General features: G+C 40.1%; 1 protein-coding gene across 6 annotated transcripts in view; it reads right to left on the bottom strand.

Moving 5' to 3' along the window:
• Positions 1 to 19,545, bottom strand: part of LOC132826279 (arginyl-tRNA--protein transferase 1) — a 209,734-nt gene that overhangs the window by 166,102 nt on the left and 24,087 nt on the right. For all 6 annotated transcript variants that reach the window (XM_060842053.1, XM_060842057.1, XM_060842056.1 and 3 more), the window contains exons 4-5: positions 13,050 to 13,150; positions 10,499 to 10,747 (exon numbers count right to left, since the gene is read on the bottom strand). In XM_060842053.1, the coding sequence (XP_060698036.1) occupies positions 10,499 to 10,747; positions 13,050 to 13,150 (350 nt within the window). The remainder of the gene's footprint in view (positions 1 to 10,498; positions 10,748 to 13,049; positions 13,151 to 19,545) is intronic.

Genomic DNA, 19,545 nt, shown 5'->3' with positions numbered 1-19,545 from the left:
AATGGCTTAGTGATTAGCACTGCTGCCTCACAGTGCCAGGGACCTGGATTCGATTCCAACTTTGGGCGACTATGTGTGGAGTGTGCACGTTCTCCCCGTGTCTGCATGGGTTTCCTCCGGGTGCTCCAGTGTCTTCCCACAATAGGTTAAGTGAATTGGCCATGCTAAATTGCCCATAGTGTTCAGTGATGTGTAAGTTAGGTGCGTTAGTCAGGGGTAAATATAGGATAATAGGGTAGAGGAATGGATCTGGGTGCGTTCAGAGGGTCGGAATGGATTTGTTGGGCTGAAGAACCTGTTTCCATGCTGTTGGGATTCTATTCTATTGTATAAATGTGAAAAGGGTTGCCTCCCAAAAAGAAAAAAGGAAGTCAAAAATTATGATCTGAAATTGTTGAGCCCAATTTAGATTCTGAAACTGAAAAATCTATGATGGAAAAAACAAGGTGCTGCTTCTTAAATTTAATCTGAACTCCAGTGGAACAATGCAGCAGGCTGACATCACAGTGATAGTGGGACGAAGAACTGAAGAAGTGATGCAGCTCCAAGTTATACTCGCAGACTGAATTAAAGGCATTGTTTCAGGACATGGCAAATCTGTGATTAGTCTTCCAAAATAGAGGAGTCTGCATCAAGAGCGCAAATAGAGCATACTAAACTGAATGTAGTACAAAGGAATTTTTTTTTATTCATTTGCAGAATGAGGACATCACTTGCTAGTTACACTTGAAAAGACCAAAGAGAATAATTGAAGAGTGGATCAGGGAGATAGAAAGTGAACAATCCCTTCATATGCTTGAAAGAGAACAGAGCCAAATATGTAATTGAAGGGGCAAAAACAGATAACCAATTAAATATGAACAGCCGGTGAGTTGGAAAGTGAAGATAAGAAAAAATACACCAAGGTCTTGGCCAGGAGGTGAAGGGGGTGACAAATGTAGAAAATGAAACGTACAGGATCAAGGACCCTTTCATTCGGAGAAGCAGTAGAATTATCAGTCAAAGAAAAAAGACATCATGGAGGCACTGGTATCGAAAGTGGAATTGTCAGAATAGGTGCAACTGCGGATTGAGAAACTGAGAAGATGCGTTGATGGCCATACAGGAAGTGGGGTAGGTGAAAATATAGTTAAGGTAACTTCAGAGTCAAGAGGCATGTAATGCATATTTGTTCATTGTTTCAATTTCTGGGGAATGGGCTAAGAAGTTAAGGAAAGGAAAGTGAAAAGTTGGAGATAGGCTGGCTATGTTAAGAAGGCGAAAATTGCAAGTAACGTTGATGAAATTGTCCAGTTTTGGGCAAGAGCAGCAAACGGCACCAATACTGGTTATCAATATACCATCAAAAAAGCAAGACAAGAAAGGGTTCCAAATAGGACTAGAATGCACAAAGTGCTATACAGCCTATAAAAATGACAGGCAAAAATCTAGGATCCGTAAATTTTCACAGCATCATCTATTTGGAATTAGTGGGTGGAGTCAAAGAAGACATCATTCAAAATGGGAACAGGTTCAGGCCATGCACAGGAGGGTGTCAGTGGATGAGGACTAATGATGAGTCTATAATGCAGTACCCATTCTCCAGAAATTGAAACAATGAGCAAATATGCATTACAAGCCTCTTGACTCTGAAGCTACCTTAACTATATTTTCTCCTACCCCACTTCCTTTATGGCCATCAACGCATTCTCTCAGTTTCTCAATCTGCAGTTGCACCTATTCTAACAATTCCACTTTTCATCAAAAGTCCAAATGTATTGGCTACATGTTAACTCTAACTGAAAGACTTGACATGCACTTAAACACGCTATCACTCTCCTACCTCAAATAGCATCAGATAACTTATCTGGGCTCTTTGTTTGATTTAACTCTATAGCCACTGCCACTAGAGATTTCTTAATACACTTGTCACCACGAGCTCCAAAGCTTTGACATAAGCATGACCCAATGTTGAAGTATAACACAGTCTGTTTGAATTGCACTCTTATTAAAATTAATTTGAGTTTTACAAATGTCACAACACTATCAAAAGTCGCTAAGTTCCAGAACCATCCTTTTGCTCTCTCTGAATAGGCATTATGCATGCGAGAGAGATTTGGGCATAGAATCAAGAATGATATATTTAACTGTTTCACAAAATAAAAGGATTTACATGAATAAGCAGAAGTTTAAACATTTATAAGTATTGTAAAAATAATTGCTGTAAAAGAGCAATGACCTATTTATTTAAAGTGGCTCTCTTCTTGAAATGCAACTTGGAAGTTCTTGTTTAAATAACTTCTTCACAGCAAAGTCAAATTCCTCCAACCTATCTAAACATCTTTTACCTCAATGCTGTTAAACTAAAATTGACCCCCAAAAGATTGGAACAATGCCTTAATCTTCAAGGCAGAAGGTTTTAAGAAGCTTAACAAATATTTAACTAAATGTTATTGGAACAAACTAAAACAAAATTACAAACTTCAAAGATTACAAAGGTCCCTTTGCACTGGCAATGTAAAAAATGCACCTAATGATGTAAACTAAGCTAAGCTGTCACAGGAGATGGTACCTGTGACTGAGAATAAAATTCAGATGGGGAAATCTTTCAAACAACAGGCCAGGGCAGTACTGTGGCTCAGTGGGTAGCACTGCTGCCTCAGCGCCAGAAACCTGGGTTTGATTCCAGCCTTGGGCGACTGTGCGTGGAGTTTGCACACTTTCCCTGTGTCTACAAGGGTTTCCTCCCACAGTCCAAGTTAGGTGGACTGGCCATGCTAAATTAACCAGTGTCCAGGAGTGTGCAGTCTAGGTGAGTGAGCCACGGGGAATGCAGGGTTACAGGAGTAACAGGTAGGTCTGGGTGGGATGCTTTTTGGAGTTTCGGTGTGGACTCAGTGGGCTGAATGGCTTGCTCCCACACTATAGGGACTCTATTTATGATCAATGGACATTTGCAGTGATCGATTCTTGATACTTTTGCAAACAACCATTTAGTATAATATGATTAGAAAATTAAATCTAATTGTACAAAATGACAAATATAAATGCAAATCTAATACACTTAAAAAGTTGAGGTCACAGTATTTTAAGAGGCTACCCATGTTTGTTTAATGGTATTAGAATAAGAGATTGTTTGTTTTGGAAGTTAAGATAAATTAGTGTAAAAGCAGCGAGCTTTGAAATAAAATTGATTTTAAAATAAAATAAAACTAGTTCAGAGCAGGCTATGTTGCTAATGAGATGGACAGAGCCCAAAGGTGGCTCTCTGGTGTCAACTTGTCTGGTATGTATTTGCTGGGAGAAGGCAGCAGCAGTTGAGTGCTTAAGAAAGTGCTAAAAAGCTACTGATAGAAAATTCACAGTTGTTGGGGCATAAGACATTCCTGGAAGCCACTGATGGTTCAGGGCAGCTGAGAACGAAGATGAAGAAAGACGACAAGCAATATATACTGGATGAAGTTGATAAATATTGAAACTCAGGAATCCCAGTGAGGACAAGGGGCTTGCTGGGAAGGTAAATTTAAATTATAAAAAAAACTTAGCTCGTGTGTTCAACGGTCTCCACTTTTCTAGCAGCAGTAGCAGTGAGATGGTTCAGGGCAACTGAGAATGAAGATGAAGAAAGCCTACAAGCAGTACATGCTGGGTGAAGTTGAGAAATATTGAAACTCAGAAATCCCAGCAAGGACAAGGGGCCTGCTGGGAAGGTATTTTTGAATTATAGAAACTTAACTTTGTCTATGGGTGGAGCGCACATGGGACTGCTAAGTAAGTTCAGTAACATATTTCAGCAGCTGCTTTACCCAAAACACTACTTGGGTAATGTCTCCCACTCCTCTTCCTCTAACCAAAAAAAAAGGCTGTGTGCTAGATGGGTGAGGTAATTATTTTTCTTTTATGTTTTGATAGTCTATTTGGGAATTTAAAATATTGGAAATGGAGGTTCGGGCAGTTGAATGTTCCTCCTGCAGAATGTGGGAGGTAAGGGTCACCACTAGTATCGCTGCTGACTTCATCCGTGGGAAGTACATCCAACTCCAGCTCCTCGGAAACCGTGCAAAGGAACTGCAGCTGGATGAACTTCGGATCATTTGGGAGGCCGAGGGTGTTATTAAGAGGAATTACAGGGAGGTAGTCACACCTCACGTACAAGAAAAAGATAGATAGGTTACAGTCAGGGGACGGAAAGGGAATGGGAAGATGGTGCAAGGATCCCATGTGCCCGTTCCTCTCCATAACAAGTATAACATTTTGGATACTGCTAGGGGAGATGACTTACCAGGGGTAAGCCATAGGGTACAGGTTGCTGGAACAGAGTCTGTACTGTTGCTAAGAAGGTAAGGGGTGGAGAGAAGCAGAGCATTAGTCATTAGGGACTCCACAGTTAGGGGGACAGACAGGAGATTCTGTGGGAATGAGGCAGACCCGTGGTTGATGTATTCCCTCCCAGGCGCCAGGGGTCATGATATCGCAGATCATGTTTTCGGGATCCTTAAAGGGGAGGGGGAAAAGGGAGTTGTGGTCCACATAGGTACCAATTACATAGATAGGAAAAGGGATGGGGATTTAAGGCAGAAATTCAGGGAGATTGGGTAGAAACTTAGAGCTAGAACAACAGTTGTTATCTCTGGTTTGTTACCCATGCCATGTGCTAGTGAGGCAAGGAATAGGGAGAGAAAGGATTTGAACATGTGGCTACATAGATGGTGTAGGAGGGAGGGATTCGGATACCTGGATAATTGGAGCTTATTCTGGGTAGGTGGGACCTCCACAAATAGGATGGTCTACACCTGAACCAGAGGAGTACCAATACCCTGGGTGGGGTGGGAGGGGATATGCTAATGCTCTGCGAGAGGGTTTAAAACAAATTAGCAGGGGGATGGTAACCTAAACTGTGGCTCCAGCATCCAGGAGATCGAGAGTTATGAGGTTATGAGTTTAAAAATAAGGTTTCAAGGTTGCAAGAGTACACCGGCAGGCAGGAAGATGGTTTGAAGTGTGTCTATTTCAACCCGCCAGGAACATCCGGAATAAGATGAGTGAACTTACAGCATGGGTTGGTACCTGGGATTTTGGTGTTGTGGTCATTTTTGAGACATGGATAGAGCAGGGACAGGAATAGTTATTACAGCTTCTGGGGGTTACTGGTTTCAGTAAAACCAGGGAAGGTGGTTTATAAAAAAAAGGGAAGATGAGGCATTGTTAGTCAAGGGTTGTATTACAGTGGTAGAAAGGATGTTTGAGGACTCGTCTACTGAGGTAGTATGGGCTGAGGTTACAAACAGGAGAGATCACCCTGTTAGGAGTTTTCTATATGCTTCCGAATAGTTCCAGAAATATAGAGGAAAAGGTAGCAAAGAGGATTTTGGATAGGAGCGAGAATAATAGGGTAGTTATTATGGGAGATTTTAACTTTCCAAACATTGACTGGAGACACTATAGTTTGAGGACTTTAGATGGACCAGTTTTTGTCCAATGTGTGAAGGAGAGTTTCCTAACCCAGTATGTAGACAGGCCAACAAGGAGCAAAGCCACATTGGAATTGGGTAATGAACCTGGCCAGGTGTTACAGATTTGGAGGTAGGAGAGCACATTGGTGACAGTGACCACAATTCGGTTATGTTTACTTTAGTGATGGAAAGGGATAAGTAGATATCGCAAGGCAAGAGTTATAGTTGGGAGAACGGCTATTATGATGCAATTAGGCAAGATTTAGGATGCATAGGATGGGGAAGGAAAAGGTAGGGGATGGGCGCAATTGAAATGTGGAGCTTATTCAAGGAACAGCTACTGCATTGACAAGTATGTACCTGTCAGGCAGGGAGAAAGTGGTTAAACGAGGGAGCCGTTGTTTACTAAATAAGTTGAATCTCTTGTCAAGAGGAAGAAAAAGAGGCTTATGTAAGGATGAGATATGAAGGCTCAGTTCGGGTGCTTGAGAGTTACAACTTAGCCAGGAAAGACCTAAAGAGAGAGCTAAGGAATGCCAAGAGAGGACATGAGAAGTCATTGGCAGGTAAGATCAAGGAAAACGCTTAAGCCTTCTATAGGTATGTCAGGAATAAAAGAATGACCAGACTAAGAATATGGCCAACCTAGGGCTGCAGTGAGAAACTGTGTGTGGAGTCAGAGGAGTAGAAGAGGCACTAAGTGAATACTTTTCATTAGTATTCACACTGGAAAAAGACAATACTGTTGAGGAGAATACTGAGATACAGGTTTTAGCAATCCTGGAAAATGTGAAAATAGACAAGCCCCTGGGCCAGGTGGGATTTATCTTAGGATTCTCTAGGAAGCCATGGAGGAGATTGCAGGGCCTTTGGCATTGAACTTCATGACTCCACTGTCTACAGGAACAGTGCCAGAAGACGAGGATAGTAAATGTTGTTCCATTGTTCGAGAAGGGGAGTAGAGACAACCCTACTAATTATAGACCAGTGAGCTTTACTTCAGTTGTGGGTCAAGTATTGGAAAACATTATAAGATAGGATTCATCATCAGCTAGAAAGGAATAATTTGATTAGCAATAGTCAACATGGTTTTGTGAAGGGTAGGTCGTGCCTCACAAATCTTATGAAGTTCTTTGAGAAGGTAACCAAATAGATGGATGAGGGTAAGACTGTTGATGTGTATTTGGATTTTAGTAAGGTGTTTGCTAAGATTGCCCACGGTAGACTATTGCACAAAATATGAAGGCATGGGATTGGGGGTGATTTGGCTGTTTGGATCAGAAATTGGCTAGGTGAAAGAAGACAGAGGGTGGTGGTTGATGGGAAATGTTCATCCTGGAGTTCAGTTACTAGTGGTATACCGCAAGGATCTGTTTTGGGGTCACTGCTGTGTGTCATTTTTATAAATCACCTAGATGAGTATGTAGAAGGATGGGATAGTAAATTTGCAGTTGATACTAAGGTCGGTGGAGTTGTGGGTAGTGCTGAAGGATGTTACAGGCTACAGAGGGACATACATAAGCTGCAGAGCTGCTGGAGTGGAGTTAGGAAAAGTGTGACGTGATTCACTTTGGAAGGAGCAACAGGAATAGAGTGTACTGGGTGAATGGTAATAATTTTGGTAGTGTAGGTGAGCAGAGAGCTTGGTGTCCATGTACACAGATGCCTGAAAGTTGCCACCAGGTTGATAGGGTTGTTAGGAAGGCACACGCTATGTGAGCTTTTATTGATACAGAGTCGAGTTTTAGAGCCATGAGGTCATGTTACAGCTGTACAAAACTCTGGTGCGGCCGCACTTGGGAGTATTGTGTACAGTTCTGGTCATCGTATTATAGAATGTGGAAGCTTTGGCAAGGGTGCAGAGGAGATTTACGAAGATGTTGCTTGGTATGGAGGGAAATCTTGTGAGGAAACGCTGAGGGACTTGAGGCTGTTTTCATTAAACAGCAGAAGGTTGAGAGGTGACTATAAATGATCAGTGAATTAGATAGAATGAACAGTGAGAGCCATTTTCCTCAGAAGGTGATGGCTAGCACGAGGGACATAGCTTTAAATTGAGGGGTGATAGATACAGGACTGATGTCAGAGGTAGGTTCTTCACTCAGAGTAATAGGGGCGTAGAACGCCCTGCCTGCAACAGTAGTAGACTTGCCAACTTTAAGGGCATTTAAATGGTCATTGGATAACATTGGTTTTACAGGTCGGCACAACATCAAGGGCCGAAAGGCCTGTGCTGCTCTGTAACGTTCTATGTTCTAGCCGTGTGCCCACAAACAAATGCTGGAATGCAGTCTCCGGAATCAGTGGAACGCAGTCTCGGGGAAGAGATCAAATTTCCTGAATGTGAGCAGTTGTTAACGCAGTCTGTGACTGAACAGGTTGACTGTGTAGTCTAAAGCTGGATCATTGAGAGAAAGGAATTGGAACCTCTTCTAGAGAAAACAACATTTTAGCGAGATTTGGCAAACCATTGTATCATTAACATCTGAAGATTGCTGCGAAATCTTGACTACATTTACTATTTGATGTTCGGTGAGGTGTTTCACCAGTTTGCTACAACTTATATTCCAACATCCAGAATTATAGGAGGCAAGTATGGGCAACGGACAAACTATGGTGGAACACCCCTCTGAGCACATCAAATAGTAAATGTGGTCAAGACTTCTTTCAACAATCCAGGGATGCTAATGACTATATGGATTGGTATACTGTCTTAATTAGTTTGTTTGTTCAGAACAGTTGCATCTAGTGGATTTATTCTCTAAGTACATACCACATCTCTCAAATTTGGTCTGGCTTGAAATAAAATACTGGCTCAGAGCCAGACAGCAATATGAATTTTAGAGTTTCATCTGGGATTATAACAACGTGATGGCACTGATTTGACCTCAGGGTCATTGCCTGGGTTATCTGATAAAATCGATTGCTGAGGTACAATTAACAAAAAAAAAGGGAAAGGAAGATCTACATTCAGCAGCAGTCAAGCCTAACAACAAAAAACGCCTAATAAAGGCTGCCAAAAAACAGATCTTACCCAGAAGTGTCAAAGTATATCTTGGTCGGCTTTAGTAGCTACAAAGAACTTGGCAAAAAGAATAGAATTAAATATTCCATGCATTATTGGGGATAACTCAACATGAACATGTAGTGCTAAGAGTAATTAAAAAATGTCTGGAATTGTTAGTTTAGTCATTATTTGGCTTTGCAAACCCTGCCACTTCAGTGCAATAAGTAATTCATTTGACAAGGATACACAATATTACATCCCATTGTCACACTGTTTTATCGTCAATTTGGGGTGAAGTTCTACTTACAGAAATGTTCAGAGCAAAACCTAAGAAATCGATCCATCTTTTGTTTGTATATTCTATTTTTTAAAAAAGGGCAGTTGATACAACATTCAGGAGTACTGTATGGGCGGCTCAGTGGTTAGCACTGCTGCCTCACAGCACCAGGGTCCCAGGTTCAATTCCAGCCTCGAGCGACTATCTGTGTGGAGCTTGCACATTCTCCCAGTGTCTGCGTGGGTTTCCTCCCACAGTCCAAAGATGTGCAGGTCAGGTGAATTGGCCATGCTAAATCGCCCATAGTGTTAGGTGCATTAGTCAGAGGGAGATGGGTCTGGGTAGGTTTCTCTTTGGAGGGTCGGTGTGGACTTGTTGGACTGAAGGGCCTGTTTCCAAACTGTAGAGAATCTAATCTACTACAGATGAGTTACATTTCACATATTCCAATTTCAGGCAAAACTCCTGTACTGTGCTGCCACCTGCTGTTAATTTTAATAAAGTCGTAAATCTTGAACTGAACACAATAATGAGCATTTCAAATACTTACTTAGGAAATATTGTCTGGCTGGCTATGTTGATGATTGAAGTGTAATATTTAATCCTATACTAACATTCAAATTAAAAGAAGGTTATGCATTTTTATTAACAGCTTTCTGCTCCCAAAGATACGGGAGCATTCAGAGCCAAGATGACCAACAAAACAGGACCACTCTCTCTCTCAGCTCAATTTCTCATATTTCAACTACTGAAATTTGCTCAAGTTATTACAAGTTTCAACATTGTATGTGCATCAAAATAAAATCAATTTCAAAACAAACTATCCTCTGATTTTCTTTCTTTCTCTAACTCTCTAGTTCTGGAGCTAGCAACTTTTTCAGAAAAGTGACGAGGGGAGTGTTCTGTACGGCCTTTTAATAGCTGTACTTCACACTAGGTTCCACACCGGTAATTAGGCAAGAACTTGAGTTGGGTCATATACTCATTCTCAACCACAATTCACTTTTAGGCAAGTAAACTACTTAATAAGGAGCCATTTTAAATAAATGAAAAATTCTGCATCAAAAATCAAGTTCCTTGGTACACCGGGTCAGAAAGATAACCAAAGGCAACAAAGGGGATTTTCTTTTAAAAAAGAGAACATTTGTCATTGAATTAAATTTTTGTGAGTATTCACCTTATATGACCACAGGTCACTGATTCAAGATTTACAGAATCACAGAATGCAATTCATGAAATACACATGAAAGCTCTGATCAGCTCAATCATGGGTAATTAAAAGAACCATTTGACTTTGCTCAGTTACCATGAATCTGCAAGCCATAATTGCAAATGGCCAGAAAAGCAAAGTACATTTCCTGAAATAACTACGAATCCCAGAAACCTGTCTATTAAAATTAGGATGCGACAAATTAACATACTTCCCTATTGACCAAGCTTATGGCCTAGTGTTTAGGCTGGCTTGAACGAACAAAGATATCACAACTAAAAGCAAAATGCAGCCATGTGGCCACTTTCATACATTATCAAAAATATCCTGGATATATTAGGCAGTGGCAAGAGATTAATAAGATTGGTTTCTACTTTCTTCATAGTTCTGAACCAGCAAGGGAACAAACAAAGAGGTACTTCAAACAATTCAATTCATCAGACTCCATTTTAGTTATAGAAATGCGATACAGATCAAAAAGTTGAACATTCACAAATATTAGCAGCTAATAGTTTGCTTCAAGAATCTTGCATGATAATTTTGACAATGTCATTCAAATTCTTAAAACCTACCTGGTTTTGGAGTACATTTAAGTGAACCAGTGGAAACATTTGTCTCCGAGGATGCATGTTTTTGGCCTGGTTCCCCTTTCTCACTAGCAGCATCTGGTTGAGGATTTTCCTGTATTTCAGCAGACTCCGGTAATTCCTCGAGGCTGACAATCTTCAAAGGTTTCTCTATATCTATATTGACTTCTGAGTTACATGGTACAGCCTGATGATCAATTCCAGCATCTTCACTGTGAGAATCCATGGGTTCAACTTTAACACATGAAGAGGCATAATTACATGATGGATTTCAACTGCTTGGAAAATGGCGCATCCATTGCATTTCCAAGTTATATTTTCCATTAAAGTATATCTGAATATTTTTCATACCAAATAATTCAATCTTCTCATTAAACAAAGAACAATTTTCCTTAGAAGTATATTTAATTGTACTAGCAAATTCGGTGGTAATATCACAATCTATGAAGGGAATTGTTTCACCTTTACTGCAGTACACACAAAACAATTTTGCCTGGTGAGCTGTTAACAACTTGCATAATACACTGGTCAAAATGCTGACAGTTTATTCAACTTCCCTTATGTGAATAAATACTGAGGGATGTACCTTTTTTAAGTTACATTAAAGAAGCATGGCGCAGCACAAGTGCCACTTTGACCAGCAAACTGTATCTAATTGATAAATCTGTGAAGGCAGATTATATCTGAATAACCTCAGAGTTTATTTTTAAGAAGGTCGCTAGCACAGCCGAACAGAGAACAGCCTATGGCAGTTTTCTAGATAGACATCAGAAAATATTTAATAAAATTGTGCTCAAGAGAATAGCAAAGAGACTCGGATACAAACTTGTGATGTGGTAAATAATTAATTAGAAAGAGGCAAATGATAGAGTGAATGTACCCTAATTTAATCATCTCTTAGTTTATCAGATACTAAGAAGTATCCTATGGAGGAGCAGGAAGTTATGAAGGAACTTGGGCAAACTAAATGAGTCAGCAGATAGATGATGTGAAACAACCATGAATCGTGACTGTTCAGGTGCCATCACTAAAAGCTAATACACAGATATAAAAGAAAAATCAATGAAGGCAAATGGCATGCCAGTCTTTGACTCAAGGTACTGAAACATATGGGGAAGATGGTATTTCAATTGTAAAGAGCTTTTGTCAGACTCCATCTGGAATAATGCGATCAACTTTAGGGTACCCCTTGGAAAGGATATGGTGCTCTCCACGCACTAGATTCATTGGAATGTTTGAAGACATAAATGATGAGGACAAGCATTTAAACTGATTAAAGGATTTGAAGAAGTAAATGTACAGAGACAAATGACCACTGGTAGGTGAGTTCAAGAGAAGATGACATAACCTTAAGATTTTAAACTAGACGATTCAGAAACGATATCAGAAGCACTTCATCATGCTGAAGTGATCTGGATCACTCTCCCTGAAAGTTCACTGAACCAAAGTCAATTGAAAATTTCAGAACTGACAGGATACCAAGGATTACAAAATCCAAGATAAAAGTAGGATTAAAATCTGTCATGATCCAAGTAGAATACGGTTCAAGGTCTAAATACTCAACGCTGGAGATGTTTGGTAATGAGGAGGGGGCAAGGTCCGGTCCTGCATTGCTGGAACACTAGATGATTGCCAAGGATGGATTCACAGACAGCAAGTTAACTTTGATTTCAATTAAATGGTGGTCTAGGATTTTCACTGTTGCTTTGCCAACTGGATTACAAAACAATTAATTTATTAATCTGCAAAAAAACTGCACAAGATTATCTACAAGAACTCAGTAAAACTAAGCCTGGAATAGTAACTCAGCAAATAGCTTTAATTTGTATTTGTTAAAAAAAAACAGGATATTTTTGCTGGGGCAACCAAACTAAATTAACAATATAAACATGGCTTGCTTTGTCTTATTAATGAGGAACATCATTTTGAAATGTGCAACTGGATTTATCACTTAGGAATGAAAGAAATATTAGTTCTAACCATATACTGAAAATAGTTGCATTTTACTTTATAAGTAAAGTAAAATGTACAGCACATGTAGTGTACTGAACGACATGGCATGGTATTAGTCAAATAGAATCAAAATTCTCTCAGTTTCACTCTATTATCTGAGCAGAGACAACAATCTCAACAAAGACAGCATCGTGGTACAACAACTGGCCTAATTTTCCTGGACTTGGTGGTAGCAGGACACACAGAAAGATCAGGAAAATGCAGCCAGGATTCCATTGGTGATAACAGATGATCGCTGCTGGAAAATAACTTGCCTTCTCTGAATGCCCTGCAGTGTGAGATCTAATGTTAGCTCCTCACTGAATAGCATGATTCATATAAGAGTGGCCAATCACACAAATACAAATATCTCAAATGCCCATGATTCTAATTGTGCCTCAATTCAACTCACTATTTCCTATGACACAAACGTTTGGGGAGGGATGGTGGGAAATAAAATAAAATTTCTGCCACAGTAAATGGATAACATAATAGTATCAGACCGAATTTATTAGAATCACAACTGGCAGTAAATAGTACTTACCATCAGTTCCTTTTGCTACCTCTCCCTTGGAAAGGAACCGTGCCATTTTCTTCAATACTTTCTTTGATGATTTAGAAAGTTTGAAGTCCAAAGCATGACACCTGGAAAGATAACAGCACACTCTTAACTTAATAAAATTTACATTGAACTCCAAATCAAAAAGAAGTAATTTGTTGCTAATGCTGCATTTGTTCTTTGATATTTCACAGCCTTGGGATGATTTCATCAAGATCATTATGGTTACAATCAAGAATATAAGTTGGGACATGCTTCAGTAGAGAGGTGAGGCCAACTGTTTTTGCTTTGCACATACTCATTAGTGCCCAACTGCAAAAGAAGGCCTTCAGCATCATTTTTGACATGGATGAAATTTTACCACTGCTTATACGAATACCACTTCGTTCTGCTGACAGATCATTGCTCCCTCACATCAATCTTCAGCTCGATTTCCTCCATAGGAGCCAGTCAGTTTCAGAGGTGGGCTCTAACGTATTGCAGCACACTCGCACAATATGAAATATAGGCAAAGTAATAAGATGGATCATGCAGACTGCCTCTTCATTCAAGTGAAGGACAACACAGTGATGAATGAAAGATTCCCTACTTCTCCCAAACAGAAAGCATGCTGGTGCCAGTGGCACAAGTGAAAATCCTTGAGGGTAGTGATATCTGGACTATTAATGGGCTAGTGAGAATAGGAATAGGAGGATGCAGCAGATGAATTCATGACTGAAGAGCAGGTGCAGGGGGTAAGGAGTCACATTTTTGGACCACAGATCTCTTCGGGGGTAGAAATGACCTGTTTAAGACAAACAAGTTTCATCTGAATTGGAAGTGGACCAATATCCTTGCAGGCAAATTTGCGAGTACTACTAGGGAAGCTTTAAACCATAAGACACATGGAGTGGGAACCAAAGCGATAGTGAGAAAACAGAAAAGGCTGAGGCTGGTACAGGAGATAAGGGGAGCAAGTCTATTAGTCACAACAGACAAGAGCTTGGCAGAGAATGAGGTAAGACTAATAAATTAAACTGCATTTACTCCAATGCAAGAGGTCTGACAGGTAAGACAAATGAACTCAGGGCATGTTTGGAAACATAGCAATTTCAGAAACATGGCTCAGGGATGGACAGGACTGGCAGCTTAATATTCCAGGGTACAGATGCTATGGGAAAGAAAGAAAAGGAGACCAGAGAGGAGGGGGAGTGTCATTTTCAGTGAGGCAGAACATTACAGCCATACTTAGGGAGGTTATTCCTAGAAGATCATCCAATGAAGTTATATGGGTGGAACCAAGAAAGATGAAAGGGATGATCACCTTTCTGGGATTGTATTATAGGCCCCTCAACAGTCAGCAGGAAATAGAGGAGTAAATATGTAAGGAGATCTCAGATATTCATTAAGAAAAATAGGGTTGATATGGTAGGGGATTTTAACTTTCCAAAGATGGACTGGGACTGTCATAGTGTTAAGGATTTGAATGGAGACAAATTTGCCAAGTTTGTTCAAGAAAACTTTCTTATTCAATATGTGGATGTACCTATTTGAGAAGGAGCAATATTTGACCTTCTGTTGGGAAATAAGGCAGGGCAAACAACAGAGGTGTCAGTGGGGGTGGGGGGGGGGGGCACTTTGGGAACCAGTGATCATAATTCTATTAGCTTTAAAATGGGAAAGAACTGATCAAAAATTTAAAGTCCTAAACTGAAATAAGGATAATTTTGACAGGAACTTCCAAAAGTTTACTCGGGGAGGTTATTCGCAAGTAAAGGGATTGTTGGGAGGTGGGAAGCTTTTAAGGATGAGGTAACGAGAGTTCAGAGACAGTATGTTCCAGTTAGCGTGAAGAGGAAGGCTGATAAATGCAGGGAATGCTGGATGACTAGAGAAAGTGGGGCTCTGATCAAGAAAGAGGAGGAGGCATATATAACATGTAGACGGCTGGGTTCAAGAGAATGCCTAAAAGAGTATAACAGTAATACAAGTATACTTGAAAAGGAAATCAGGAGGGCAAAAAGGGGACATGACACAGCTATGGCAAATAGAGTTCAGGAGAATCGGAAGAGATTCTATAAATACATTAAGAGCAAAAGACTAACTGGGGAGACAATAGAGCTATGGACCAGACCCGCTCAAAATATTTTAAGAAGGTAACCTCGACCCTAACGTTTTCTTATTTTAAAGACAAAAATGTGAAGTGCCATGTTAGAGATGCAAAGTGATTGGTCAAACTACTCGATATTAAGCAAAACATTTAATTAAATATAGTTGTTAAGATACAACTAAAGATAGACAAATTTAGAATAAGTTAACAGAATAAGAGATATAGTAACATTACTAATTAACTATTCCAATGTAGGTAACATCCCATCAACACACTCCTTGGCAAAAAGGAAAATTCAGAAAAATAGATTTGTCTCACAGGTGACCCAGCAGAGAGAAGTCCCAGCTTTTAGGTGTAACCCAGTGGAGGAAAATGATAGCTTTCACTTCTTCAAGTGCACAACAACTTAAAGCTAAACCTAGAAAAACTAGAAATCCTGAAAGCTGGCTATACATATCCAGGGTGCCTCCATTGTTACAACTTTTTTAAAAACCCCAAGGACTCAAGCGGTTTACTCTTGTGGTTTTGGTAGATTGCTTGATATCTCTGCCTTACAACCACTCTTCTTAAAAAATACCTCGCAGCATTGGAGATAGAGCGGTGATCATATTTATAGAGGTTTATAAAACCACGAGGGGCATGGATAGGGTGAATAGCTGGCAGAGGGTCCAACACTAGAGGGCGAATATTTAAGGGGAGAGGGAAAAAACTTAGCAAAGGATCGCCAGGGTAACTTCTTCATGCAGGGGGTGATTCGTGTATGGGTTGAACTGCCAAAGAAGATGGAAGGGTTTACAACATTTAAATGGAATCTGGATGGGTACATGAATAAAAAGGTTTAGTAGGATATGGGCCAAATGCTGACAAAATGGGACTGGGTCAGATTGGGATTTCTGGTCGCCATACAAGTTGGCCCAAAGGATATGACCAAGTGAAGATCAATACCAGAAACAACACTGTTTTAAGCCAAGTGATGGATCTGGTACTTAAAAAAAAAAGAGGCCCAACAGTATCTATCAAGCACTTAAGTCATACATGTTCGGGGAGATGGGAGTTCATGGTTCGGAACAGCTATGTTCAATGGGGAATGAGGGTGATCATCTCTCTGAACATATGAGGTGCTGGAGCAGTTGCATCAGAATGATACAGGAGTGGTGAGCTTTGAAGGAACTCGCCAGGAACTATTCAAATCGAAGGGACAGCTAATTTGTGCAAGATTTGTGTAAAAAACAGCAATGCACCACCATTGTTGCCATGATAGCTCTGGGAATACTGTGGTAATGTGTACATTAATTTTGACAGCCACTGAGGGTCAATTGTTGCTGATAACAGTTGATGCTCATTCTAAGTGGCTACAGGTGGCAGTAATGAAGTCCACTTCTGCAGACTTGAGCACCGAGAAACTGGACAAAGTATCTGCAAAGTTCAGTAACCATGAGCAGGATGTCAGTGGTAATAGTTCTCATTTCCTCATGTAGGAATTTACTGACTGCATGAAACTTAATGTTATTTGGCACATTAAGTCAGGACCTATTATCTCTCAAACAATAGTTGTGAAAAGTTTTGTGCAACTGTTAAAGCGTCAAAGGGTGACCCCTGATCATTAGTAAGTGATCAATCATGAAATGTGTTTGGGTATAGTCACATACCAGAACACGTCTCATGCCACTACCGAGAACTCATCGGCATACATGCTTTTTAAAAAAAAGTTATGAACATATTTGATCTGTTGCTACCTGAAGAAATGCACAAGATTGTGAAGGATCAGTAAGCCCAGATGTCCAGAAAGAAAACTAACACCAAGAGATTCTTTCTTCACTAGGCTGATTAAGTACTGGTTGGGAGCTAAAATACGACTGACAAGTGGGTATCTGACATAGTCCTGGTGCAGACAGATCCCATATCCTACGGAGCCCAGATTTGAGACAAGATCACAAGGCGAGGGGATGCTGATCAGCCATTGGTGGCATACCCCCAATTATTAGAACCATCTAGCACCATAGGTCCTCAGCTTTGCTTCCTGAAGGCAGCACGCTATCCCTGAAGTAACCCACAGTAGAGTGAAGATACCTTCCCCTGTGGAAGAACCTGTTTGTAGGCTCTGGGACTAGCCCTGGTTACTAGAGGGTCCCAGGATCTACCAGGATGAATCGAGCACCAGAGTAAAAAAGACAGCTAACCCAAAATAGGTACCATCCAAACAAACCTTTATGAAAGGGTCCTCCTGTCTGTTGTATCCAGCAGAACTGTGCATCATGTTCCTGCAAATACCTTTGCTGCTTCTACATATTCACTGTGTTCAAAACAATGTAAACACTGTACTGGGATTGCTTGTTTAAGGGGAAGTTTTAAAGTAAATGTGAAGGGGTGTTTGGTATTATGATTGGTGTATGTTATGTTAGGACAGTGTCCCTGTAAGAGTTGAGTCACATGACACAGGCAAGCGTTCAGCAAGTACTTGTGAACTTGTTCAGACTTTGTCAGTGAGCTTTGTCAGTGTGCACAGCTTTAGAATAAAAACTTCCTCGCTGGGTTGCAGCAAACAACAAATCTTACGTTCTTAGTTCTGACTGGAGTCTGTTAAGGGCGCAAAACAGAATGAGGAGGAACTACACCCAGGGTTAACTAAAATTAAGTAAAGCATCTGACTCAGGGAAACACCATATAATTAGTCAATGACGATCTACTGTTCTTTATATTCCGTCTAGTCATCTGACTTGCAAAACATCATTATAAGGTCAATCAGTAAAAAGCAGCTAGCTGTAAGAGAAGCTAGCAAGAAAAGTAAAAACAGATAAGGAGGTTTCTATAGGTATTTAAAAAGGAAGAGTAAATGAAGTGCCAGTCTCCCAGAGAGAAAAAGAGTGAGTAATAAGGAAATTGTGGGTGAAAAGGAACAAATATTTTGCTTCTGCCTTCATCAGAGAGGATTAAAAGTCAGGTGATGGAAGTGAAGGAGAACCTGATTGCAATTTTAATCACTGGGGAAGTGTAGCTGTTGGCTATCATGTCTCTAGGTCCCGAAAGACATCATCCCAGGCTTTTAAAAGAGGTTATGAAGGAGATAAAAGATATATTGGTGCAATCGTTTTCCAAAAATCAGTAGATTCAGGAATGGTTCCATAAGACCAGAAAGTAGCAAATAACTTCTCTAACCAAGGAAAGAAGGCATAGAACACGAAACTATGGGGCACTAGGTGGACATGTGCCATGGGGAAGATGTTCAAATTAATCATCAAAGAGAGTATAACTGGATAGTTTGTAAATCTGAAAGTAACTGGGATGAGTCAGTTTTTATGAAAGAAAAACCATGTTCAACCTATTAATTGGGATTCTTTGGAGGAGTAACATGCAATGAAACTAAAGGGAAGCCTGTAGATTTCTGGTCTTGGATTTCTCAAGTGCATTTGACAAGATGGCACATTAAAAAAAAGGTTTTGTGCAAAATAGGAGTTCATGGCGCACTGCTTAAGAAATAAACATTAGAGAAGATTGGCTGGTTGACAGTGAACACAGCATGCTTAAATAAGTCTTTTTCTGATTTCAGAATGTGATCAGCAGCATCCCAAAGGGGCTTGTGCTCGAGTTCCAGTTCTTTATAACTATATCAATTAGTTATATAAGGAGAGTGAAGGCATAGGAACTAAATTTGCAGATGACAAAGATAGGTGTGAATAGGACATAGAGTCGATAATGATACAGATGCGTTGATAGATGGAGTATAAATTAGAAAAAGGCGGTTGTTCACTTTGGTGAGCAGAACATAAAAAAGCAGAGGATTAATCAAATGAAAAATATTACAAACTTCCAAGGTGCGCAGGATCTAGGCATTTCAGTGCATGAGTCACAAAAAGGTTAGTATGCAGATACAGCAATTAAACAGGTTAATGGAAGGCTATCCTTTATTATGAGAGGAATTGACCATGAAAGGAAGGATGCTGTGCTTTGGTTATACAGGGAATTGTTCAGACCCCATCTCAAATAACATGCAGTTTTGGTTGCCTTATTAAAAGGAAGGATGTAAATGCACAAGTGGTGGATTCAGGGAATGTATTCCAAATTAATACTTGTAATGAGCAGGTAGTCTTGAGGAAAGGTCGAACAAACAGGGCTTCTTTCTCTGGGAATTCAGAAGTGAGTTCATTGTGGCATACAAGATCCTAACAAGTCTTGGCAATGTGGGGGAGTCCAAAACTAGAGGACATTGTTTCAAAAGTCATGGTTTGCCTTTATGGACAGAGAAGATTTTTTTCCCTCAAAGGGAACTCTGTCTCAGAGACATTCGAGATGGGGTCATGGATATTTTTAAAGCGTAGACTTTTTCCCCTTTGCCTGACGAGAATCTAAGGTTATCAGTGGTATATTAGAATTCGAAACATAAACAGATAAACC

The sequence above is a fragment of the Hemiscyllium ocellatum genome, chromosome 22 (genome assembly GCF_020745735.1).
Source record: "Hemiscyllium ocellatum isolate sHemOce1 chromosome 22, sHemOce1.pat.X.cur, whole genome shotgun sequence".
Taxonomy (NCBI): domain Eukaryota; kingdom Metazoa; phylum Chordata; class Chondrichthyes; order Orectolobiformes; family Hemiscylliidae; genus Hemiscyllium; species Hemiscyllium ocellatum.
This window is presented reverse-complemented; position numbering and strand designations above follow the sequence as displayed.